The sequence below is a fragment of the Barbus barbus genome (genome assembly GCF_936440315.1).
Source record: "Barbus barbus genome assembly, chromosome: 6".
In the NCBI taxonomy this organism is placed as follows: domain Eukaryota; kingdom Metazoa; phylum Chordata; class Actinopteri; order Cypriniformes; family Cyprinidae; genus Barbus; species Barbus barbus.
Window position 1 is genome coordinate 15,253,333 of NC_136734.1, and position 27,336 is coordinate 15,280,668.

The following is a 27,336-nucleotide window of genomic DNA, read 5'->3' on the forward strand; positions in this document are numbered from 1 at the left end:
AGGCAGAGAGAAATATAGACATGTTACAGTCACAATGTCAAAAGAGTTAGTTGCACACATTTGTCCTGCGAGTGCTGTTCCAGCGGTTCTTTAATCCTGTATGTAAATGACAGCCAATAGATGCTGTTGTTGAGTTGGGCTGGGATTAGCGGAGGCGAATGACTTTCAATTTTACTGGATTACAGAACAAAGAAAGGGGAAAGGGGACACACTCCTCTGTTAAAGAAAACGGGGCAAATTGATCAAATAAATCACGTCGATTCCATTTCAGTAGACTACAAACCATTCGAGATTATGACATTTAAGAAAGTCGCTCTCGCCTTTCTTTAGATGGGAATTCAGCTCTCACTACCGTTGGATTAAACGGAGAATAAACCTATTCCGGGATTGACAGCATAAGGTAATTAAACACGGGGAAATCGGTAAGGATTAAATGTCATTTTGGTTATGTCTGTATGAAAAACTATTTACGAGTATCGTTCTGGAGCACGTGACTTTTTATGGATGTTGAAAAAGTGAAATTACAGATTATAATTTAGGGGGAGGAGGATGGCTAGGAGTGTTAGCACACTGGCTATCATGCTAACGCTCCGCACGCGAATCCGTGACTCTCTACGCGATGTTTTAGACGCTTTTATCAAAGTAACACGCGTTGTAATCCCCCGTAGATAAAATAAACAATTAAACACCGTTGCGTTCTGCGTTTTAGCTAACAGTAGCCCCAATTCTACTGTTTTGTTTGTCTTGTGAAAATGGCAACACAATTTGAGTGCTAGCAAATTGCTTAAATAGAGCAGTTGCATTGTTGGCTGGGTTATAAATTACAGTCAGTGGTTTTTATTTCGCACAATCTGATGTAAATCGCCGTGGTTGGCGTGGTCACAGACGCGTTTGTCGACCTGAGAAGGTCATGTTTACAATGTCAAATCCACCTATCAGTGGCTGCTAATCTATGTCTATTTTTCTAGATTACGCATAACTGAATGTGTCCCAATGAGTCTGCTGCGGAGTAATAATATCACATGTCTCTGAACTTGCTCGGTTTTCCTCGAAGGACTTCTCGACTGTCAGATCCATTCAACAAGACAATGAGAGTTTATGATTTATGTCTGTAACTGTCTGCAACTGAAACATGAACTATCCCAGGATGACTTGCTGTCGGATTGGGCCTGTATATTTATAACAGCAGTAGCTGTCCGTGTTTCTTTGTGGGGTTTTTTCACCCAGATTTCATAGCGGACACAGTACCACAGTTGTTTACTGTACAAAATATAATTCTTAAGATTAAAGTTTATCAATACTACCATGAACTACACATGCAAAATGATTGCTTAAATGTGGGATGACAAGGAAATTAACAGCACAAGAGACTGAACAGTATAGAACAAAAACTGGTAATTATCTATATTATCAAGACAATTAATTTCCTCCCAATATTTCGGACAAAAATATGATGCCAACAGCAAAAGATACAGAAAGCATTTTCTCCTCTTTAAAAAGGTGATTATTTGGTAATTCTAACTATATCGTACGGTTAGTTGCTTTTTATTATTTATGTTTTAGATTTGAATTTGTTTACGGTATTTTACGTTTAGCACCAAAACACTAATGAATCACCAATTGAGCACAACGAAAAGTACCATAGTTTATGGATGTAGAACTGTGGTAATATTTGAATGAACTTGTAAATACAATTCTATATGTATATGGCAATCATTCAGTACCATAGTTTATATCAAAGTATCTTGATTTCAGTACTTTTTGTAAGATCTGTCTCCAACAGGCCTACAAATCACAAGTTTAGGACTACTAACTTAGACCTTCATCCTTTCATAACAAAAGCACCATATTTTATGGAAGTAGTACTATGGTATTCTTTGAATTATCTTCAAATAGCATGTACAGTTGTATATGAATATGGCAATCATTCAGTCAAGGTATCATGATTTCAGTACTTTTTTCAAAGTAAATAGCTTTAAATATTGTCGTTTGACATTGGTTTAAAAAGCTGGTTTATTCACAGCTAATAGTATTAAAATGACCATATCTGAAACAGGTTTTTCAGTCTACATATATCCATATGTAGCAGAAACATAAAGCATTTTCTCTTCAGCTTAAAAAGATGGTAAGCCTATTTAAATCAAGTAGCGTGTAAATACAATTGTATACTAATATGGCAGTCATTAAGTATTTTCAGTACTGTTGTACGGTAAATTAGTTTAAACATAGACATTTGGTTTTGGTTTAGAAAGCTGGTTGATTCAAGTTTTCCAATCCACATATTCCCATATGCTGGCCATTACATAGCCAAGTTATCTGTGTTAACAGTAATACATTTTTGATCTGAAGCGCAGAAGTAAATCTTTCCCGAAGCGGATCAGAATCAGGGCAGTATCTTCCCATGCAGGCTGCGCTTTGTGTTTACTCGATGCAACATGTTTATGTGGCCTTGGGGAAAATGTCCAGGGTGAAAAGACTTAGGACCAATTAAAAGTCAATTATCAGCCTCTGAGCTGAACGATTTAGATACAGTTGTGTTTCTGAAGGGAGCTGTGAGCAGAATCTGTATAAAGGCTATTAACAGAAGTATTGTGTATCAATGGCGGAGCCGCAAGCCTCTTAGGGCAAAACCGCTCAGAAAACCCACGTTACCCTTTTCTTGAGATGCCAGTAATATCTTTAAGCACCATACAGGCAGTAATTCAAGAAGTAAAGGAGCGGCTACATTATGCTTCCCCCTCGAGCTGAGGATCTCAGATAGCGTAAATGAAAAACGGTATTTTGGCAGGGCGGACTCCTAACAAGGAGGAAGTCATTAATCTGAGCATTTAAGCATGTCAGTCCGGATCCCTACTTTTCCTGCTATTTTTTTTTTTACGAGTATCACCAGTTGACTCTTTTTCTAGTGTTTTTTTACCCTAAGAAAATATATTTGTTATAGTTAACTCATGTCTTTTGGCTACTGCAAAGAAAGCTTAGTGTAGAGTACAAAACAAGTCATTTATACATGAAGCTTAAGGTGTCAGATGAATGTAGTTGTCCCTGTAGATAGGATAAGCCTGTTCAATGAGGAAGTCTCACCAATCTCTTTTTCTTCAAAGAGTTTTGTTAAACTTAGAAGTTTTAAGATGAAGCTGTTAAACATGAACTCTTTTAAGATTATAACCCATTAAGATTATGTTCTAAGGCAAGCATTGTTATTGTTATTGATTGGGTAAGATTCAAAATGATCTACGAACATTAAAGGGATACACTGATGAAAATTTGGTGTAGAAACCATTGTCACTCAGAAATTGCTAGTAAATTGCACAATTAATTAAAAATAAATATCAGTTTACACATTATTTGCAGTGTAGATTCTGATGTCCATTATTACGCTGATGAATTATCAGAACATGCACTGAAAAAAATCGGTGTATTGTGTAATTTGGATTTACTTTAAAAACAAATTCATTTGGAAATTGCTAGTACGTTTCACAGCAGCAACACATTGAATTAAACATGAAATTTTGAAGTACAAAGACTGAAATAGCATTGTCTTATAAATTCCAATAATCTTCATTTACAAAAAACAAACAAACAAGAAAGTGGAAGTCAATGCTAACCAAAACTGTTTGGTTGGTACCATCATTTTTCAAAATATCTTCTTTTGTGTTGGCTTGGCTAGACTCGACTTATGAGATAAAGGGCAAATAAAATAAAATAAAAATAAGTAAATAAATAAAAAAAAATTACGGCAGATTTGTTTTTGAAGGAGGGACCCAACCTGGCATTGTGAGAAAGTTTTGAATGCGCAAGCACCTCTCACATTTTCTTCATAAAATTAAAAAATCTAGTTTGTTTTACTGTCTGAACTTTAGCGTGAGCGTGCAATGCAGGTGCTGATTCTGATACCCATTATGCTAAAGCATCACAATATACACTGAAAAAAATCCTAGTAAGTTTCACAAATAATTACAAAGAAAAAGGCAAGTAACACATTGAATTAAATGTAGAATTTTCATTTTTGCGGTGTAGCTCGACTTTATTTTTCAACTGAGGACCCAAAGTAGTAAATTAGATTTGGTGGTTTGAATGAATCCGAAACGAACTAGCGATATGAAGTGTTGGTGATGTTGTATGTAAGATTACGCTCAGGCAGAGGCATCCGGCTTTGAGCTGTAGCAGGATTTATAGGAGGTTTTCAGACGAGTAATAGTAGTACTGGGCGCTCTCTGTGCAGTCTGTGGTTTTGGCTTTGCCCGGAGGCTGGGATAATGGCTCCCAGTGTCTGGAGAGATTAAAGGCCAGAGCTGCATTGTTCACATGCCTCGAGATTAGTTTCCAAGGAAACGGATTGTGGTTGCCATGTGAACACAAGGCCCGGAATTAGGATTGCGCTATTTATTTATTTATTTATTTGTTTGTTTTACAGATACATTTTCTCATATTCGTCACTCCTGCTGTTTTTGCTTGTTTTTCATCTTTAAACTGTGTAGTTAGGTTTGTGCTTGTTTTTAAACCCACCCTAGTTTAGTCCGTATTCAAGTTTACAGCTTTGTAGTTCAGAGCCGACGTGGCTGAAATCGAGATTGGAGTCAAGGGGTGTCTGTCGAGAGGGATGGGTAAAGTAGTTCACTTTAGAGGGCTCATGCTTCCAGGTCCTGTCTTGCTTCCAAGGAGAACAAATTAAGGATGAAGGGTTTTACGGCAATAATCTGAGCTAGCTTTAATTGGTTGACAAAGGCTTATCGTAATTAGCTACTTTCACATGTGTGTGACGGATTTTGGTATATTAGCACAGAGAAGGGTATTACTATCATTTTCCAAAGCTTCTTACAGGTTTTTCCATCCTTCAATACATTTTGTACAGCCAAAAATATTTTAAAAAGTTAATGGGGAGCTTGAAACCTTCTTACTCTTTAGTATAAATAATTTAAAATAAACATATTGGTTTGTTTTTGCACGTAATTATGAGAGCATTAGTTGTGATTAGTTGTTATTGTTTTCTCATCATGTCTGTGATTCCTGCAGATCGTAATCAGTGAAGATGGCATATCGGTGTTTCCTACAGAATTCTAGTAGCTATTTCCTTTCTACTGTTTCTAAAAATGCATGTACAGTACTATACAGAAGTCTTAGGTATGTTAAATTATTAAGGGATAGTTCACCCAAAAATGAAAATTAGGCTACCTCATGATTTACACGCCCTCAAGTCATCCTAGGCTTATATGACTTTCTTCTTTAAGATCAATACAATCAGAGTTATATTAAAAAATGTCCTGGCTCTTCCAAGCTTTGTAAAGGAAGTGAATGGGGACGAGATTTTGAAGATCAAAAAAGTACGTCCATCCATCATAAAAGTACTCCACACAACTCTGGGGGGTTAATAAAGGGCTTTTGAAGTGAAGCAAGTGTGTTTGTGGAAGGAAAATATGCATATTTGAAACTTCATAAACCATAATGTTTAGCTTTCACTAACTGGAGAGTGGCGTTCCAGCGGATGACGTAGGCGTAGCGTACGCTCCGGTGAGAATATGCTAGTCTCGCTAGAACCAAGTTTTGTTTGGAACCGAGCTTTTTATTTTTTTAAAGTCCAGTTGTATTCGTCTGAAAAAAGAAAGTCATTTACACCTAGGATGGTGAGTAAATCATGGGGTAATTTTCATTTTTGGGTGAACAATCCCTTTAAGAACCATGAAGAGTACTGCAAACTGCAGTACTGTGAAATGTTTTAGGCAATAGTAAAAAAAAAAAAAAGTGTAAAGTGAAAAACAAAGCAATGATAAATTTTCTGTAATAAGATAAACGTTTATTTACTAACTGCCCTTTGCCTTTAAAAGTCCACTGACTCTCCTTGGTACACTTGTACACAATATTAAGGTAATTTGGAGAAGTTGCAACAGTTCTTCTGTGGATTTAGTCTCAGATGCTTCTGTCTCTTCATGTAATCCAAATCGGACTTGATGATGGTGAGATCAGATCTCTGTGTGGTCCATCACATCTGTTTTAGGACCTCATGTTAATACAGAAATCTCTTTTTCAATATACGTTTTCTTTTCTTTTTTTTTTTCTTCACAAACCCAAACATAAATAACAATAATATATATATATAACAACATACATATAACCATGGTACTAGTGTACCGTAAAAAAAAGTACATTTAATTTTCCTAATAATTACATATTATATAATTACATTAAAAACACTATTTTAGCTTGCTTTCCTAAAATTGTATATATATTCCTTTACAGATATTTTTGTGTAATAAAGAATTTGTGTAATTATTAAAATAACCTTTATTACACAAAATCTGTAGCAGATGAATTTCTTTAAGTACATGTTGTCACCAGTAAGCAACTCCAAATTTCATGAACCTTGAGTTCACAAATCATCGATTCGTTTTGAGACAGACATCATTGAAAATAACGAGAACATGCAGTTCAGTCAGTCAGATGCTAATTAAGTCATTTCTCTTATTTAGTGAGTTCATGAAAACAACAACCTCATTCACGTGAGTCATTTGTTCATAAACTGGATTACACTTAAATGATGGCATTGCATGTTTGTTTTTCTTTGTATCCTGTGTGGTCAACTCAATAGCTAGAGATGCTTTTCACAGTTATTTTGTAGACTGTACATCTGTCCCTTAAACTTTAGTTTTATTTGTGTCCAATTAAATATGGTGTCTTTTGTAAAGTCCTTTAATAATCTAATTACAAACTTTGCTGACATTTATTTGTGTGTTCTTGCTACTCGTTACATGTACTTACTATAGTAATAACAGTTAATTATGCATAATTACAAACATCCATAATAAGTACGTTGTTAATTAATACTACTCTGTTCTTATTTGTGCAATTGCACTGTATCAAGATATGATACCAAGATTTATTAAAATAAAATGTAACCCAAAATTTTGGCAGAACAACTGATATGTGTTTTTAGTTTTAACTCAATGAGTAATTCAGTCTATATTTAGTGCAGCATTATAAACCTGCATTGAATTTCAGTGTGCTTCATTCTGTGTCTTTTCCTGCAGAAGAATGGCACAGATACGGAAGCTGGGCTGTGATGGGATGAGGACCAATTCTCGGCCAGAGCTCAAAGTTCCCCAAGTGTCAGCCAGACAAGAGATCCTCACCAGCCTAGTGTCTGCCCTGGACTCTGTGGTAAGAAAGTCTGAGTTTAAATACTTACAGTGTCAGTTTTTTTGCAGCATTTTGGTGGTGGATGACTTGTGAATTGTGTTTGCAGTGCTCTGCCATGTCTAAACTGAATGCTGAGGTGGCCTGTGTCACTGTGCATGAAGACAGCGTGATTGCTGTGGGAACAGAGAAGGGAAGAATCTTCCTAAATTCCAGAAAAGAAATACAGACAGAATTTCACAAGTTCTGCAGTAAGTCAACAAGAAATCAAAATTGAACACAACCATTTTGAATGTTTGTGTATGTAATCTGCATATAATACTGCAGGTGTTTAAATTTTTATTTTTTTGCTGTTTCCTCAGGAATAACAGATTTCTTTTCCACAGAAGTGTCCTGTCTGCAAGCATTGACCTCCATGAACTCCCACGCCAAAGTTCCTGAAGTGGACTGCAGCAGGACTGGCAAAGACTGCGGGCAGCCGGGCAGACAGAGAGCCTTAACAGACACTCATTCCAACATCTTCGTCCTGAGGAAGATGGTGGAGGAGGTGTTCAGTGTGCTTTATAGTAAGTCTGATTAAGATTTTCTCTATATTATTATGTGGGGGGTAAAAAAGGAAAGATAAAGGCTGTATAATATTTGGCACAAATCAAAACACATGTTTATCCACTGTTTCAGGTGAGGCTGTTGGGAAAAGCAGCCTGGTCCCTGTGCCTTATGAATGGATCCTCAAGGATCCCAGCTCAGTGTTTGTCTACGGTCTGCCTGATGGTGTAACTCTGAGGAAGCCTTCGGAATACGACACCAAGACCTTAATGAAGATCTTAGAGCAGAGCAACCGCATCCGCTTTATAGTCAAAAGGTCTTCATCTACTTTATTCTTATAATATGCTTGTTCAGTTATGGCCAGAAAGCAAAGGCCTGTTCACACAAGGTCTGAGTTTGACTGAACAAGAATGTAAAATAATAATAAAATGGAAAAGTGTGGCTCTATAACCTTCTTCACATAAAGTTTAAACTATTACCATCTAACATTTCAGGGTTTCATGTTGGTTTTCTTTCTGCAAAACTTTACGTAATAAGATATAAGCTTTTGGTCTAATAACTGTAAAGATTTTTACAATGTAACAAAAAGTGTCTGTTTCAAATCCAAACCTGAAAAAAAATGACCAGTTCCACAAAAATCATCATATTAGAAGGATTTTTGAAGGATCATGTGACAGTTAAAACTGGACTAATGCTGAAAATTCAGCTTTGCCATCACTATAATAAATTACATTTTAAAATATATTTGAATAGAAAAACGGTTATTGTAAATTGTATTCATATTTCATAATGTTACTGTTTTTATTGTAAAACGTTTAAAATTCTTACTGACCCCAAACTTGTGAATGGTGTACTGTATGGTGTACCTCTTTAGCACTGTATTTATTACAGGGTCCATAAAAGACATATCATAAAGTCATTATCATATTTGATCATGTTTTCCATTGTAATTAGTGAATCTATTATGGTCTGTATTTTGCTTAAAATCATATAAATGAAAGTGATGTGACATGTGGCCAAGTATGGTTACACATACTCGGAATTGGTGCTCTGCATTTAACCCATCCTTAGTTCACACACACAGCAGTGAACACACACACACTGTGAACACACACCCGGACCAGTGGGCAGCCATTTATGCTGCGGCGCCCGAGGAGCAGTTCGGGGGTTCGGTGCCTTGCTCAAGGGCACCTCAGTCATGGTATTGAAGGTGGAAGAGAGCATTGTACATTCACACATTGAAATGATCAGAACAAATCCAAAATTCTGTTTGATATTTTTTTTTTTTTTTAGTAGAACACCAGAGGAACCCTCTCGGGATGCCAAATCCTGTCCGGAAGTCAACCATCACTCTTCGACCTCAAAGAGCGTAAGCAACCACGCCTCTGTCAAACCCTCCGTTCAGGAAGCGTCTGCTAGCAACTCCATGCTCTCCAGCTTCCTGTACGGCATGCCCATGTCCTCCCAGCCCCACCCAGACAGCAAGCTGGACCTGAAGCCCACATCACTGCACAGCATAGGTAAAGAGCGGCTGGACATGTGGGCGTCCGCTGAAGAGAAAGCGGTTCAGGCCAAGGAATGTGCTGACAATGGTAAGAGCCTCCTGTTGTCTTTCTGTGTACATTGGCCTCCACTGTCTTTCTTATGAAATTAGAGGTGCACTTATGATATGTGTTACCACTTGTGTAGGTGCTGAAGCATATGGATATGCTTCTTTTTATGTGCTTAACTCTGAGCTTATTGCTCTGACTGTGTGTGTCTCTTCCAGGCGAGAGAATAGGGCTGGCAGCGGATCTTACCCAGAGCCCTCCCAGCATCCATGTCTCCAAGCGCCTTCTGTTCTCCATAGTGCATGAAAAATCAGGTGGGCGACAGACTGTACTCACCATTACAGCGTCTGACCAAGGACAAGCTGGCCTTCATTTTCAGTGGGTTTTATGGGGTCCCAAGCAGTGTCTGTAATATCACTAGAACAGGAAATAGACCGAATTAATTTGCTCCCTAAAATGCAAAGACAAGGGATCTTCTCACACTTCAAAGGGATAGTTTTCCCTAAGTTGTGACATTATTTATTCACCCCACGTTGTTCCAAACCCATGTGCTATTGTATAGTGAGAAGGAGAAAAGGAGAATTGTTGAAGAATTTTCTTTTTTTTTCTTCTTTATAACAACCCACCAAAAATCGCCCAAAAAAGCCACCAAAAAAAAAATCATAAAAGTTGTCCTGATGACTCCTGTGATATGTGACGAGTCTTGTGATGTCTGATAACTTTACACATGGCGATTTAAAATATTGTCATTATTCATTCGTTTATTAGTCATTAGTTACTGATAATCTTCCTCTTCACTGGAAGAGAAATTAATACTTTGGTTATCACTAGTTGATTAATCACAGTTAGAGAGCTGCTTTGTATTATTTGTATTAGTAAGGTTTTTTTTTAAATATTATGTGTCATCGATGCACATGGGGAATTATCTAAATAAATTTTCACCAAGCTAAACATTGGATAAAGCCAGGTTCAAAATTCTTGTTTCAGTTTGTTGACATATTAAAGGTGGGGTAACCGAATTCCGGTAGCCAATGTTGATATTTGAAATCACCAAAACAAACATGCCCCTACCCCAAAAGGGTCTCGCCCTTATTTTGATTACTCCACCCAACACATACGCAACCCAGGCAACAGTTAGTTCTATGAAACAAAGCAAAACCAATGTTACTCACCGATTGAGAAGAAACAGAGCAACCTCGGCGTCCAATCGCAGGCCTTCCGCTCCTTCAGTTCTCTCCAGTGCTGGAAAGCTGATCTGATATTTACACGGGTCCTACTTATCGTGTCTACACTGGAGTGGCACGGCGTGACAAAATAGTATAGAACTCATTATAACCACTAATAATGCTGTCTAAACTTGATCCCAACAGTAAACTGCTGCCGCGTTCTATTTGACTTATTGACACAAATTTCAAATGATTTTCAACGGTCGCTTTGTCGCGTCCAGTGTAGACAGACTTTAGCTGGTGCAACATGACAACTGTATCGTCCGGTGTAGACGCCTGTTAAGCCTTCTTTTGTTCCGCAGACGTTTTCCTCCAGACATTTTTTTTTGTTTTTTATCCGCCATCTCTATCGTCCTGTGCACTGAGCTCTCTCCCCCGCATCATGAGTAGACATGCTGCTGCATTACTGCTGATTGGCTAAAAGTTTGTTTTGGTATTTGGCCCCAACTCTTTTTCTCAAGCATTTTTGAACAAATCCATACCCCACCTTTAAAGCTAAAGCTTTTTAGACACTGTCAACAGTCCTTTTTTTACCCCATGTTTTTATGAATAAAATTGTATATAAATCAGGGAAATTATATTTTAACCTTCATAATAATAATTAAAAAATAATAAAAAAGTTTAAAGATATGTATTGTAATTGAAATCTACAGACACAAATAGATAAAGTGTCGTAAAATAAACACTTGAATGTATATTTTGGATTTTTTTTTTGTTTTTGTTTTTTCCACTAATCTGAGATTTATGGAATCAAAATAGCACAAAATCTCAAAAATGGTCAGTGCTTGAAAAAACAATGGTTTGCTTGCTTAAAGTTTTCAAGGCAAGACAGTTTTGTTGTTCATTTCAGAGCTTTGCCTGAGCAGATAAAGCGAACTAGTTATTCAGACTCGTTCATGGAGCTTGACATATTCATGTTTTTTTTATCGGTTAATTAACAAAAAAGTGGCATGACTATTTCTCAGAATTTCTTCTAAGTAACAGCATATGGGTTTGGAATGGCTTAATTGGGTGAGTAAATAATGACCAAAATTCTTGGGTGAACTATTCCTTCCCGTATGAAAACATACTCCGAATCAAATGATCACATTATTTTTTATTATATCAGTGGTATTTGTTTGAATACAGCTACAGTCAGATGAGACATAAAGAGGGTTGATCTTGGCAGAGTGGGCAGTAGTAATGGGAGTTTGGCCAGGTCACCTGGGCTACCAAAGTCTGTTCCTCTCAAAAGATCAGCGTGAGATCTTCAGTAACTGCAGAGAGTCAAGACCTGCCTTAATTGTCTCCTATGTCTAAAAGAACAGAGGAAAACCTCAGTGTATACAAATACATTTCAGAAAAATTATCTTTGATTGAGAATGTGGCATTATTGCTTTCACCTTAATAGGCAACAAATATGACAGAAATATTGATTGTTACATGATAATGTTTTTTTGTTGCATGGCCAGAAAAATGGGATTCGTTCATCAGGGAGACTGAGGATATCAACACCCTTCGAGAATGTGTTCAGATCCTCTTCAACAGTAGATATGGTGAGCTGAAGTGCACAATGCAGAATTTACAGTCATACCACTATAGAATAAAATACTGCATATTGATGATAAAATGTCTGTTGAGCTGATGCATGTCATTTTTTTCAGTGTTAACACTGTAAAACTTGACATGAAATAACAGTGCAAAAAATTATTAAAAAATCAATTGTTGATAATTAAGAGGCCTTAGAAACGTGTCTATCAAATATACAATAGGCCTTTTAGGATTAAAGCATTTTCTCTTATCCCAGAATAATATGCAGAGAACTCTAAGATTCATCTGAAAATTGTAAATACTGTATCTCTGTGGTGCTATCAAAACAACCAGCAACATTGGCTCAACCAATAGTGCGCATGCAGGGCGGGACCACCTTTTTTGGTTGACCAATAGCAGTTGGGGGATTGCTGAAACATTTTTTCAGTTCTATTTGAGAGAGCACAGAATATCACACACTTCAGCTTTAATTCAATTTAATTGATGTTTATTTTAGCTGAAGCGTTAGGCCTGGATCACATGGTTCCTGTGCCATACCGGAAAATTGCCTGTGATCCTGAGGCAGTAGAGATCATTGGAATTCCAGACAAGATTCCCTTCAAGAGACCATGCACTTACGGTGTGCCTAAACTCAAACGGATCCTGGAAGAAAGGCATGCCGTCCGCTTTGTTGTCAAAAGGTTTGAAACTCCATCTAAACCTACTTATATTGGAGAACTAATGTTGACCTGTCGTGTCAATTAAGATGAATAGAGCCATAGTCAGAGTTAAACCAGAACTGTTAAACTGAAATAGCAGCAGTGTGATTTGTAGCTCTTCCAATTTTAACATGACGACGGTGTCAGAGATTTAATTACTGATAACCTTTCATTTTTTGTCATGTAATTAACTGTGTGGCTCATTGAAAATGAATCCAGATATTGGTACTGGATATACTGAGTTTTTAATTTGCTTCATAAGAAAAAAATGTCTAGCCGTCTTTGCCATCTGGTAGAGCGGCGCTAGGCATCCAAAGTGGAGCGTCATGCTGGTTGTGGTAACCGCTGCCATACATGAGCCAGCGTGGAGCTGCTGATTTGGCGTAATGAGGAAATCTCCTGCTGCTCTGCACTAGATAATGCGTAGACAGCATTTCAATGTTTCAATACGTTTACGGCTCACAGGAACTCACAATTTTCTTTTTCTTTTCTTAGAATGTTTGATGAGCGGATTTTTACCGGTAAGCATTTCCTTAACCAGTATCTGTGTGGCCCATCTTTACTTTTTGCACTTATTACAATGTAATAGCATTGTTATTATATAACATAGATTTTTTTTTTTTTCTCTTTGCACTTTAAAAAGTGAAAATGTCCTGTTGTTACTTTAGGGAGCTGTTTCTAACTAATCTAATCCATAACAAATTAGATGTGTTGGTTTAACCTTATAAAGTCACGTTTATTATGTCATATTGTGATTGTAAGTAATTTGATGTTACAACATAAAGCACATTTTTACATTTAACATTTTATATTTTTTGCAAGCTGCGGGTAAAATAGCTAAGGAGGAGGGCAAACAGGATGGTGCCGCCCCTGAGGATGGATTCCCAGATGGGCTCAGGGTGCCAAGCTCTTCTCTAGAGCTGGTCAGCAACACTCACAGTAGCAGGTACCAATTTACTTTCCCTGTCACAATAGAAGCATAATATCTGTATTTTCTTAGATAGCTTGTGTTTTTATTTACCTGTAGCGATACATTGAAATTATAGCTGTAGGAAGGAAATTTTAGCTGAAAATGTGAGCTGAAACTCTGCTGAAACAGATCTGATAACTTTGGCTACATTCACACTGCGAGTCTTAGTACTCCATTCTGCTTTATTGCTTAGATCTGATTTTTTTGCTTGACTGTACACATATTTTTTCGTGGCCAATGTCAGATTGTGGTGTGAATTGATCACAAAGTCTCGAACTGACTATGTCCACAACAACAATAACGAGATGAATTTGTGTGCAGGCAATAAGGAGGACAAAGCTCACTGTCCCTCTACTGACTACCATCATGGCTGTCTTCCATATTAACTGATCACCCAAAGAAATTTGATGAATGTTGATCTAGAATGATGTAAAAGTCTGAAATAATTCTGAAATTACTGTTTAGACTGAGGTCATACTGCAAAACATCAGTTGTATCTGATTTAGTAAAATGGTCAGAATAGGAAAAAAAATCAGATTCAATGTATTTTGAGCTGTTCACACTGTTATGAAAAAACTAATCAGATTTGGGCCACTTTTGTGTACTATGTGAACAAAGATTTTTGACATGGATAAAAAGCTCAATAAATGTGACAATAAATCAACAAGCAAACAATAAATAAATGATTGCAGTCCCATTTTCCCCCAGTAAACAAAGAGTACATATTTGCAGACCTTTTCCTTTTCAGCAATAACTGTCGTAGATATTGAGTTATTAATAAAAATGTTCCCATTCTCTACTTATATACAGTGAGAGCCTAAGGCTGTGCTTGTATTATGTAATAATCAATGGGAGAGTTAATAAGTCAATGTTTTCTGGGGTTTTTTTTTGCATAGTTTTTAAAAAAATATTTTAGGCTAGCATAAAGTGTGTCAGAAGTTCCGTATTTGGCTTTGGAATTTCATTTGGGTGCATCAGTTTTTTCCTGTAATTAAGAGGACAGTAGATGGGTAACTAGTAAAGATGCATCTGTATGCAAAATGCTGAAGGAAGTCCTGTTTTTGTTTCAGATCAACAAGCTCCTGTGTCAGTCCTTTGGCTGAGTGTGAAGCAGGTAGATTGTCCGCTCATGGTTTCAATACAGCTTTGGCTTTTGCCCTGCAGCTTTATGATTATAAAACATATTTTAAGTGTAAAATTCAAAATAATCCAATATGTTTTATTTTTCAGGGCCATCTGGGGACTGTCTGCCTTTGAAAAAGATTAAAACCGAACCCCCAGATGGTGAAATTATCCAGGTGACAGTGCCAGGTATGGTCTCCCAGCCCCACAGTAAAGCTCACGCTGAGAGTTTTCATATTTCAGCCTGGTACCTCAAGTTTTGTTCTCTTTTTGGTGTTATTGTTAGTTAACAACAATCATCAGTGCAGAAATTTAAATAAAGTTGTGAGATGAAAGCAGCATGAAATCCCTGTAGGTCTACTGGATGGGAATGCATTAGCATATTTCACTTACTCACAGAGAGGAAGTGTGTCTTTGATGGTTGCCTTCTGATTTAAAAATATTTGCTCTCATTTTCCACCCAGCTGTGCAGTAATCTGAGCCTTTGAGGACAGGCGGAACATTTTGCATTACATGGCACATTCATTGGCTAAACACTGTAAACTGGAGGAAAATCATATATATAAACTGCAAATATGACCTCAAGTGCTGCATGCGCATTATTAAAAAACATTATTCTGATCAAATGTGACTTTTTAACTCCTCTTTGCCTTCTGACCTTACTTAAAGACCCTATTTATGTTATAAATATCTTGGGTGAGTGTGCTCGCTTCATCAGTGCAAATTTTCATCAAAATGTACTTTCTCTGTTTCTGAAACCACTGTTAAACAAGGATCACTTTTCACAATCCAGTCAATCCACAATGGAAAAAAATCTATTTTTGTCATTTAACATTCTATTTCTTAGGAATAGGTTATGGAAGGAATGTGAATGCTGCATCATGTTGACTTTAAAATCAAATTGTGCCCTATTGACTTCCTTAATAAATATCATTGATTTATTCAAAATGTACAGTACTGTTTGGAGTCAGTAAGATTTTTTTAAAGAAATTAATCATTTTTAGTTAGGAAGCATGGTATTGATCAAAAGGGACAGTAAAGAAAAGGATAATGTTACAAAAAGTTATATTTAAAATCAATTCTGTTCTTTTAAACTTCCTATTCATCAAAGAATCCTGAAAAAAAGCAAAAAAGCAGCACAACTGTTTTCAACATTGATAAAAATAAGAATGCTGAAAATGCAGCTTTTCATCAGAGGAATAAATGACAATTTAAAATATATTAAAACAGAAAACAGTTATTTTAAACTCGACTGTTTTGACTGTATTTTTTATCAAATAGATGCAGCCTTGGTTAACAAAAGAGACTTCTTTTTCTCTGGCCTCATAGTGGACGATTCATCAATGGATTATATTTTATTCTAAAAATAATGAACTATTTTTATTTCTGCTTTTCACAGTTCAACCAAATCCCAACCAATAAATCATATTATCAAACTCAAATGTATTTTGAATGCCATTTAATTTGGTGTTAACTGTACATCCAACTGCTCACTTTTTTTTGTCTTCCTCTCATCTTCTACGTCTCAGAGTCCAGTGCTTCTACAGAAGAGCCGAGTGAGCCTCAGGCGGAGCGGGTGACCCCTGACCTTTGTCATCCCAAGGAGCCTGTAGCAGGTAACTTCTTATCTTATATCCGAGTGTAGTTCCACGACCATCTTTTCTCTTGCCTCAGGTAGTACATAGACAATCCCAAACATATGACATATCAAAACCCTTTCCAACTTCTCATCCAGTTCAAATCCCTCTGCCTGGTTGTACCTGCCCTGCTTCAAGCGTTAATGCCTGTCTCATAATCTTTATATGTACATGTGCGTGCCCATCCAACTAACTGTCAAAACCATTCTTGTAAGACATTAATTTCAGTGAGTTAATGCTCAACACGGATATTAAATGCTAATTTAGCCACTGCGTAGAGTGGAGAAATTTGTCCTAATCTCTCAAAAGGAATTGTACGTGAGTTCGAACCACTGTGAAGATCGAAACAGGACAGCAGCAGTTAATGTACAAAAAATTTTAACCAGTGATAATAACATAAGTTAAAAATGATAAGACAAGAGTTTCACATTTCTTATTTCAATTCCAATCCCAATACCCCAGACTTCCCCAAACAGTAGTCTCACCCGAGTCAGATCCAGTGTATAACCTGTTCCCAGTGCTGTGCTAGTTTACCCACGACAGCAAACCCACATCCAGTAGAACTCCCTAAATAGACTCCCAGTGTTAGCGCCCCTAATATATAGAAATATACTGTAGAGTTGATATGAACGCTCAACTACAGTACATGTGATGTGTTTATTCAACAGGAAGCAATCTTGGTTAAGGAAAACTTGGAATTACAAGAGAATGTTAAAGTTGTTTTAAAAATCCTTTCTTTAGTTATGCTGTAAAATCTTTTGTCATACAGATGATGCTTTTTTCTTTGTAGAGTAAACCTTGTAGGTAAGCCAGATTCTTTTGAATTGGTTCTTTTCCATGAAATGGTCACTGTGATCACAATTTGGTCAGAATGATTGATCAGTAAATCAGTCTTAATCAAAAATCCTTTTTCAGTAATTACGAAAGACTGAAAAGGCTATAGAAAATAGTTTTCTTAAAGCATGACTTGTACAAAAAAAATGTGATTTATACAGTTAAAACATTTGGGGTCTGTAAGATTTTTGAAAATAAATACTTTCAGAAACTTTCATGAAAAGTTACAGTAGAGACATTTATAATGCAGACATTTATCATTGGTAAAGACATTTATAATTAAGCAGCACAACTGTTTTCAACATTGATAATAATACGTTTTTATTGAACACAATCAGGTTATTAGATGGATTTCTGAAGGATTATATGACAATGAAGAATGGAAAAAATGGAGTTGAAAATTCAGCTTTACCATCACAGGAATAAATTACATTGTAAAATATAATGAATAATAATATTAATATTTTAATATTAACATAATAATATTTGACCATATTACTGTTTTTACTGTATTTGTGAGCAGCCTTGGTGAGAATCAGAGGCATCATAAAAAAATCTAACTGATCCCAAAGTTTTGAACTGTAGTGTATATACTATTTTTATTTAATATTTGCATCTTTATTTTATATCTAATAGTAGTATATTAATATAATGTGTTATTACAATTATGTTTTGTTTATTAACATTTTAATGGCTCTATTTTATAGTTTGCAAGTTATTTATATATATTTCATTCCTTTCATATTGCCATTTAAAAATAATAATAATAATTTGTACATGAGTCATGTGTAGAAACCTGCCATTGTTGAAGCGTTCATATAAACTCTCAGATTAAGCAGTCTGACTTTTTAATTAATAACGCTGGATTTGTTATGTTGAAGTTTGCATTACACAAATGGTCTCTGGAGTAAACCTCAGGTGAGTTGAGTCATCAAAACACCTCCTGCAAGCGTGTAGAATTCACATCAAATCATACACATAGGAAGATTTCCCATGTGCTACACTGATGTTAATGTCATTCTGTTTGTATCTCTACAGAGGATTTAACGCCGACGTCTACAACACAAGGGCTCAAGAGAGCTGTTGAAGGTAAAACTCCATTTCGAAAGATCACTCAGGTTTGTCTTCAGATATTTTAGGCTGTTGGTGTGATTGTCCTCCCTTTCCCCAGAAGACATTGGAGAGATGATCCTTCAGCTGCGAAAGCAAGTCGAGAGCATGTTCAGCTCCAAGTACAGTGAGTCACGAACTTGATTTACAATCAACTGTGACAGCAATCTGCAAATCTGTCAGTTACATTTATTCAACCAATCAAATTCTTCTTGGTTTAATACACACAAATAATAGATTGCAGAATTCTTAATAGATTTTTAATTCTAGGTGAGGCTCTTGGTCTGCCAGAACCGGCTAAAGTGCCATATTCCAAGTTCCAGATGTATCCAGATGAACTGTATGTCACAGGGCTACCAGAAGGGATGACTTTTCGAAGACCAAACTGTTTTGGAGCGGCAAAACTCCGGAAGATTCTTGCTGCCAGTAGTCAGATTACATTTGTTATAAAGAGGTATACAGAGCACATTAAAATGATCTATCAAATTTGTTTGCATAAAACCACTACAGTGTCTTCTGTCTAAAGCAGTAGTGTAACAACAGTGTGCCTTTTTTGTTTTTGTCAGGCCAGAATTGTTGACAGAACAGGTTCAACATGAAGGTGTCTCTAAAACAACCTCTGATTCAGGTGAAATAACTATTTGATTTGATTTGATTTTAATTTACCCTGGATGCATGGCCAGTCCATTGTAGGGGGTTTTGTTTTGTTTTATTTAGTTTTTACTATCCATTTGATACATGTATTTCTTCTGTTTTAGTCAAAATATCACTTACTAATCTAATATAATGCTCCTTTTTATTAAACGTTCAGCAGAAACTGACTCTAAAGATCAATCAGATGACCCTGGACCTGCCTCCAAAAGACCAGGGTTCTCAGGTAACACCGTGATTAAGTTATCAGGTGTTGTACACAGTAAGTTTGTGGCTTTATTACATCCTGACTAAATTAAATGATTCAGTTGATCCGTGTGCCACGTGTCTGTCTTTTGGATGCCAGTTTATGTTCAAACCTTCATTCCTTCTAACCTTTGGAAATGCTATCACTAAACCGTTGGCTTATCTTACATTGTTTTGCCCGCAGACAGTTTAGAGGCCAAGCTCTCCCGTATTGACTTGGCGAACACTCTGCGAGAGCAGGTCCAAGACCTGTTCAACAGGAAATACGGCGAGGCACTGGGCATTAAGTATCCTGTTCAAGTGCCTTACAAGAGGATCAAGAGTAACCCTGGCTCAGTGATTATCGAGGGCTTGCCCCCTGGCATCCCCTTCAGAAAACCCTGTACCTTCGGCTCACAGAATCTTGAGAGGATATTAGTGGTGGCAGACAAGATCTCTTTCAGCATTACAAGGTGAAGAGCTGTGCCAAGTTTTTGAATAACTCTCAACCTTTTTAAATATTTTTAAATAAGAAAAAAAAAAAAACTGTGAAAAATGACTTTGTGTAATATATTGGGGTTTATTTAAGAAATCCTAGAGAATTACAGAAGTCTTTTTTTAATCTTTTCAGGCCGTTCCAAGGGCTTATTCCCAAGCCAGGTAAGCAGTCAAAATTTCATAGAACTGCCTTTTTTATTTTTTATTGTCAATATTTTTGCTGAATTACTCATGGAAATAAATTAACATAATATTTGCTTTGCCAGCACCACGAAGAATAGCCATACTGAAGAAAGGTTACACCCCAATAAGTGGTAAGAATAAAGCATCATGTATGATAGATTTAGTGCTGTAGTTATTTATTGCAATTAATGCACAAGCATCAATGTCTACTCTAGATATACAGAACACAGATTGCTCCTATTATAATCAATGGAGGCTGCTGCTTTAGACAGTTTAGTTTTTCTGTTTGGCTGAGATAAAATCATTTTATTTGCAAATATACTGCAGTTCAAAAGTAATATGAAGAGTTCATTTGCAAAAAACAGATAACTCCATCATGGTGCATTCCAATTAATCTCAATCAAACTGCAGTTGGGTTATTTTGATTAAAAATTACAAAAAAAAATACAGCTAACTAACGCAATAAAAACACGATAACATAATAAAAAACATGATTAAAAAAAACCGGAGTTATCTGTTTTTGCAAATAAACTCTTCATACAGTCATGGCCAAAAATACTGGCACCCTTGTTAATATGATAAAAGAAGGCTGTGAAAATTAATCTCCATTGTTAATCCTTTTGATCTTTTATTTAAAAAATTCACAAAACTCTTAACCTTTCATTGGATAATAAGAATTTAAAGTGGGGGGAAATATCATTATGAAATAAATGTTTTTCTCAAATACACGTTGGACACAATTATTGGCACCCCTAGAAATTCTTATGAGAAAAATATCTCTGAAGTATATTCCCATTCATATTCACAATTTTGAGCACTCCAGCGTGGTTATGAACATGAGATTATCCAGCCATGGCTTCCTGTTTCACAGAAATATAAATAGGAGGGAAAACAAAGCCCAAATTCCCTTAATCACCCATCACATTGAGAAAAACCAAAGAATATATTGCTGATGTGCAGCAAAAGATAATTGAGCTTCACAAATTAGTGAAGTGGTTTTTAAGAAAAGAGCTAGAGCAGTGAAAATTCCCATTTCCACCATCAGGGAAATAATTAAGAATTTCCAATCAACATAAAATGTTACGAAACTGCCTGGAAGAACTGCCTATATCGTCCTAATGCACGGTGAGAAGGAGAGTTTGAGTGGCTAAAGACTCTCCAAGGACCACAGCTGGAGAATTGCAGAAAATAGTTGAGTCTCGGGGTCGGAAAACGTTTTTAAAAAATGGTCAAACAGCACCTACATCACCACATGTTGTTTGGGAGGGTTTCAAGAAAAATTCTCCTAGCTCATCCAAAAACAAACTCCAGATGAGCTTTTAGCAGCAAACACTCAAGATGGGTTTGGTGAACATAGGGATAAAGAGTACCCCATGTGTACAATGAAATATACTGCTGTATTTTTGATGTTGTGGGCCTATATTTCTGCTGGAGGTCCTGGATATCTTATTTAGACACGTGGCATCATGGATTCTATCAAATACCAACAGATAAAAAATCAATAAGTGACTGACTCTGTTAGAAATCTTATAATGGCCATGTTTGGATCTTCCAACCGGACAATAATCCAAGCACAAACCTCAAAAACAACACAAAAATGGGTCACTGAGCACAAAACCAAGCTTCTGCTGGCCATTCCAGTCCTCTGACCTGAACCCTATAGAAAATGAGTGAGGTGAACTGAGAGAAGAAGCACCATCATGGAGCTGGGAATCTAAAGGGTCTGGAGTGATTCTGGGTGAAGGATGAAGGTCTCTTGTCAGGTGTTCTCTAACCTCATCAGGTATTATAGGAGAAAACTATAATAAACTGGCAAATGGAAAAAAAAGCATTGAATAAAAGGGTGCCATTAATTGTGGCCAATGTGTATTAGAGAAAACATTTATTTCATAATGATATTTCCCCCCATTTTAAATTCTTATCATCCAATGAATGGTTAGATTTTTGTGAATTTTTCAAATAAAAGATCAAAAGGATTAACAATACAGATTAATTTCACAGCTGCCTTTGATCATATTTATCATGGGTGCCGATATTTTTGGCCGTGACTGTGTACAAACCCGATTCCAAAAAAGTTGGGACACTGTACAAATTGTGAATTAAAAAAAAGAATGCAATGATGTGGAAGTTTCAAATTTCAATATTTTATCCAGCATACAACATAGATGACATATCTAATGTTTAAACTGAGAAAATGTATAATTTTAAGGGAAAAATAAGTTTATTTTAAATTTCATGGCATCAACACATCTCAAAAAAGTTGGGACAAGGCCATGTTTACCACTGTGTGGCATCCCCTCTTCTTTTTATAGCAGTCTGCAAACGTCTGGGGACTGAGGAGACAAGTTGCTAAAGTTTAGGAATAGAAATGTTGTCCCATTCTTGTCTAATACAGGCTTCTAGTTGCTCAACTGTCTTAGGTCTTCTTTGTCACATCTTCCTCTTTATGATGCGCCAAATGTTTTTCTATGGGTGAAAGATCTGGACTGCAGGCTGGCCATTTCAGTACCCGGATCCTCCTTCTACGCAGCCATGATGTTGTAATTGATGCAGTATGTGGTCTGGCATTGTCATGTTGGAAAATGCAAGGTCATCCCTGAAAGAGACAACGTCTGGATGGGAGCATATGTTGTTCTAGAACTTGGATATACCTTTCAGCATTGATGGTGCATTTCCAGATGTGTAAGCTGCCCATGCCACACGCACTCATGCAACCCCATACCATCAGAGATGCAGGCTTCTGAACTGAGCGCTGATAACAACTTGGGTTGTCCTTGTCCTCTTTAGTCCGGATGACATGGCGTCCCAATTTTCCAAAAAGAACTTCAAATTTTGATTCGTCTGACCACAGAACAGTTTTCCACTTTGCCACAGTCCATTTTAAATAAGCCTTGGCCCAGAGAAAACGCCTGCGCTTCTGGATCATGTTTAGATATGGCTTCTTTTTTGACCTATAGAGGTTTAGCCGGCAACGGCGAATGGCAAGGTGGATTGTGTTCACCGACAATGTTTTCTGGAAGTATTCCTGAGCCCATGTTGTGATTTCCATTACAGTAGCATTCCTGTATGTGATGCAGTACCGTCTAAGGGCCCGAAGATCACGGGCATCCAGTATGGTTTTCCGGCCTTGACCCTTACGCACAGAGATTGTTCCAGATTCTCTGAATCTTTGGATGATATTATGCACTGTAGATGATGATAACTTCAAACTCTTTGCAATTTTTCTCTGAGAAACTCCTTTCTGATATTGCTCCACTATTTTTCGCCGCAGCATTGGGGGAATTGGTGATCCTCTTGCCATCTTGACTTCTGAGAGACACTGCCACTCTGAGAGGCTCTTTTTATACCCAATCATGTTGCCAATTGACCTAATAAGTTGCAAATTGGTCCTCCAGCTGTTCCTTATATGTACATTTAACTTTTCCGGCCTCTTATTGCTACCTGTCCCAACTTTTTTGGAATGTGTAGCTCTCATGAAATCCAAAATGAGCCAATATTTGGCATGACACTTCAAAATGTCTCACTTTCAACATTTGATATGTTATCTATATTCTATTGTGAATAAAATATAAGTTTATGAGATTTGTAAATTATTGCATTCCTTTTTTATTCGTAATTTGTACAGTGTCCCAACTTTTTTGGAATCGGGTTTGTATATATATAATATATATATATATATATATATATATATATATATATATATATATATATATATATATATATATATATATATATATATATATTTAATTATTATGATTTATTTTTTTTGAAAGAGGTCTCTTATGCTCACCAATGTTGCTTTTATATGATAAATACATTACAATAGTAACATTAAAAAATATTATTTTATGCTTTTTAATCTTTTAAAATGTATTTTATTCCTGTGATGGCAAATTTGAATTTTCAGCAGCCATTACTTCAGTCGTCAGCGTCACATGATCCTTCAAAAATCATTGATTTGCTGGTCAAGAAACATTCCTGTTTAATATTTTTATGGACACTGTGATAAATTTTTTCAGGATTCTTTGATGTATAAAATTGGCCATCACATTAAAATTGTTTTATTCAATTATTTAATAATTTATAATTTTCTAAAATATATTGTGAAATTATAAAACAGTCTATTATAAAATAGTCAGTGTCCAAAGTATTTCCTTTTAAAAAATAAAGCAGCATAAGCCTAGCCTTAAGCTTGAATCTGTGTAGAATCGATCTACTATCAATCATTATTTTGAATCTGTCAGTAAACTTGTCAAATGTCTTTTCACTGTCCAACAGAAGAAGACGAGGTCAACCGGATGGGAGAAAAAGTGATATTAAGGGAACAAGTTAAAGAGCTGTTCAATAAGAAATATGGTGTGTTAATTACTAATCACTGATTTATTCCTTCGTGCAAACATATTTCAGTGGTTTTGAAACTACTCCAGTGCTTCATTTGTGAATGTTTTGTGTTCAGGTGAAGCTTTGGGTTTGGACCGCTCAGTCATTGTTCCATACAAGTTAATCCGTGCCAATCCAGGCTCACTGGAAGTGTGTGGACTTCCGGATGATATTCCCTTCAGGAATCCTAATACTTACGACATAGTTCGGTTGGAAAAAATCCTGCAGGCCCAAGATGAAATTGCTTTCAATATCAAAACCCCTCTACAGTAAGTGCTACAGTATATCAGATATGATTATAGTGATTGTGTTGGAAGAGCAATACTTGCTGTGTTTAGAGAGTTGTTTGATCTTGAGCTTGATTTTGTCTTTCTTTAGGCCTTTTACAGAGTTATGTACTCAATCTTGTAATAAAGGTAAGAGACTTATTAGTGTAAAAGTAAATGTTTACAAATGCAAATTTGCTTAATTATATACGTTTTCTTTTGTAGAAGGTAAAGAAGTGTCTACGAATCGACGCAAACGTAAACGAGTACTTGACAGCAGTCAAGCATCCATGCCCACTGGAGCAGACTCAACACTATCAACCAATCAGATACCTGTCATGGTATGCAGACATATTACAGACGAGTGGTTTTTTAATTACACTCCTTTTTTTGTTTACTTTGTCATACAATGCTTCTCAGCCCAGTTTACTTTTATGATGTGATAATTTTTGAACAAGATATTCAGTGAGGGGAAAAAAAGGGGAGTGGGAACTTTCTGTTCATCAATAAAAAAAGTATTACAGGTTCCCCAAAAGTATTCAGCAGCATAACTGTTTTTAATTTTGATGATAATAAGAAATGTTTCTTGAGCACAAAATCAGCATATTAGAATTAGATTTCTGAAGGATCATGTGACACTGAATACTGGAGTCATGACTGCTGAAAATTCAGCTTTTCCATCACAGGAATAAATTACATTTTTAAAATCTATTCAAATGAAAAACTGTTATTTTAAATTGTAATCATATTTGACAATATTACTGTTAATGTATATTTGATCAACCTTGGTGAGCATAAAAGATTTCTTTTAAAAACATTAAATAATCGTACCGACCCCAGACTTTTGAATTTAATTGTATACAGTCAACTGAAAAGTCATTCCAGAGCCAGCACAAGTTCTTACATTTTGCACAATTAGACTATGAACATGTATTAAGAGAGTAAATGAGGTCCATAGGATTTTCATGTCAAACTTAAAAATTGCTGATTTCGCTAAAAGTCCATCTTTTTCTTTTTCAGCAATGGCCCATGTACATGGTGGACTATAGCGGAGTGAATGTTCAAGTTCCTGGGAAAGTCAAATATTAATGAACTTTCTGATGGCGTACAAAAGACTTCTACCGTTAAGGGAACTTTTTTAAACCTGACGTTTCTGAATGCTAAATTCAGCTTTCTTCAGAGCTGTGGCAGATCCTGCGGCTCGCACGTGGAGATACCTGTGTGTTCTGGCAGGTATTAGAGAGTGTGAACTGTTGGAAGCAGTTGTTTCTGAATGAAGTGCTAATGATGGAAAAACAACAGTAAATCAATCTGCCAATGCTTTATTACTTAGAGGAATAGTACTCACCCTCATGTCAGTTCAAATCGAATGCTTTTGTGAAATGCAAAAATAGAAATCATGTAAAAGATTTGTTCTGTGTGAAGATTAGTCAAAAACTGATATTTAAAGCAATATGTCATCCAAAAATGTCAATCTGCTAAAAATGTACTCACCCTCAGGCCACCCAAGATGTAGATGGGTTTATTTCTTCATCAAAACAAATTTGGATAAATTTAGCATCGCATAATGCTCACCAATGGATCCTCTGCAGTGAATGGGTGCCGTCATAATGAGAGTCTAAACAGCTGATAAAAACACCATAATTAACTACAAGTAATGTGGTAATAATGATATGACATTATTTGATAGACTGTTGATTACTTTTGGATTATTGTGATGTTTTTATCAGCTGTCTGGATTTTCATTCTGACGGCACCCATTCATGGCAGAGCATCCAATTGGTGAGCAAGTGATGCTAAATTTATCCAAATCTGTTCAAATGAAGAAATTACTTGAGGTTGAGTGCATTTTCCTGGAAGAGTAACAGCAGAGGAGCGACATGAGGGGGAGTGAATAAGGACAGAACTATTCCTTCAAGAGATTGTTTGTAAAAGGAGTAGCCGTTATTTGCATATCAGATGAACTATATTGCTTTGCCACCAGGATTTGTTATAGCAGATCCTGGACACAATCATGGTTGAATAACCATCTCATAAAGAACAGTCAGAAGGGGATTTGGGATCTGTTTTTTCCCAAATACGTCTAATCACTGTTGGGATACACAGCCTTGTTTGGTGCCGAGAGCTCGTACAGTATGTCCATACTGGATACGAGTCCTGTAGTTATCTGGGTCTCATGCCTTGCAAATGTTTGTATTGTTATTTATTTATTTATTTAAATAAAATGAAAAACTTGTATATGCAGGGAATGTAATCTACCACATTTAGTACAGAGCATAAAATACTGAATGACACGACTAATGATGCTAAGCTAGCTACTGTATGTATTCAGAAAGAAACATCTGCTTCAGGTTTCAGTATGTCACGTTGGAGAACCCTAACATGATAGCATTAACTTGTATTCAGCTGAGAGACTTTTTGTATTATTTTAGCTTTGTAAGTTACTCTTAAGTTCGTTAAAGTGAGATATTTCACGGAGAAAACATCTTGAATGTATTGTTTGTAAAGGAAAGAATGCTATAATGTTATGTAATGACTGTCTCTGGAATCGCCAGTATTTATATGCTGTACCTTAATGCCATTTAGGCCTTTCAAATAAAATGTGTTGCCTTGCGTTTGTGTGATCGTGATAGTGTTAGTAGTGGACGCCTTAAAATATGTAATCTTTCAGATGGAAACTAGATTAATGGAGAAGAAAAATTACTATTCCATAAACATAAAACCATCTTTAGCACCATCTGCTGGGCTAAAGGGAACATCACATTTTACCTTCTTTTACATT

The 27,336-nt window shown here is 36.2% G+C and overlaps 1 protein-coding gene across 14 annotated transcripts; it reads left to right on the forward strand.

Moving 5' to 3' along the window:
- Positions 1-27,168, forward strand: LOC306871493 (general transcription factor II-I repeat domain-containing protein 1-like). Of its 14 annotated transcripts, none has more exons than XM_079419467.1 (27): positions 1-400; positions 7,023-7,152; positions 7,238-7,379; positions 7,515-7,694; positions 7,807-7,990; positions 8,971-9,266; positions 9,443-9,538; positions 11,902-11,985; positions 12,477-12,660; positions 13,174-13,199; positions 13,501-13,624; positions 14,719-14,762; positions 14,879-14,959; positions 16,300-16,386; positions 18,280-18,330; positions 18,413-18,478; positions 18,622-18,805; positions 18,918-18,979; positions 19,166-19,228; positions 19,433-19,700; positions 19,859-19,887; positions 19,992-20,039; positions 24,187-24,264; positions 24,365-24,557; positions 24,667-24,704; positions 24,780-24,895; positions 25,575-27,168. In XM_079419467.1, exons 2-27 carry the CDS (start codon positions 7,027-7,029, stop codon positions 25,641-25,643), a joined length of 2,919 nt encoding a protein of 972 aa, XP_079275593.1. In that variant the 5' UTR covers positions 1-400; positions 7,023-7,026; the 3' UTR covers positions 25,644-27,168. The 14 variants fall into 14 exon arrangements, with proteins under 14 accessions (XP_079275593.1, XP_079275594.1, XP_079275602.1 ...); XM_079419468.1 differs by having other exon boundaries at positions 26-400; positions 18,416-18,478; XM_079419476.1 differs by having other exon boundaries at positions 28-400; positions 8,968-9,266; positions 19,163-19,228.
- Positions 27,169-27,336: the final 168 nt, after the last annotated feature.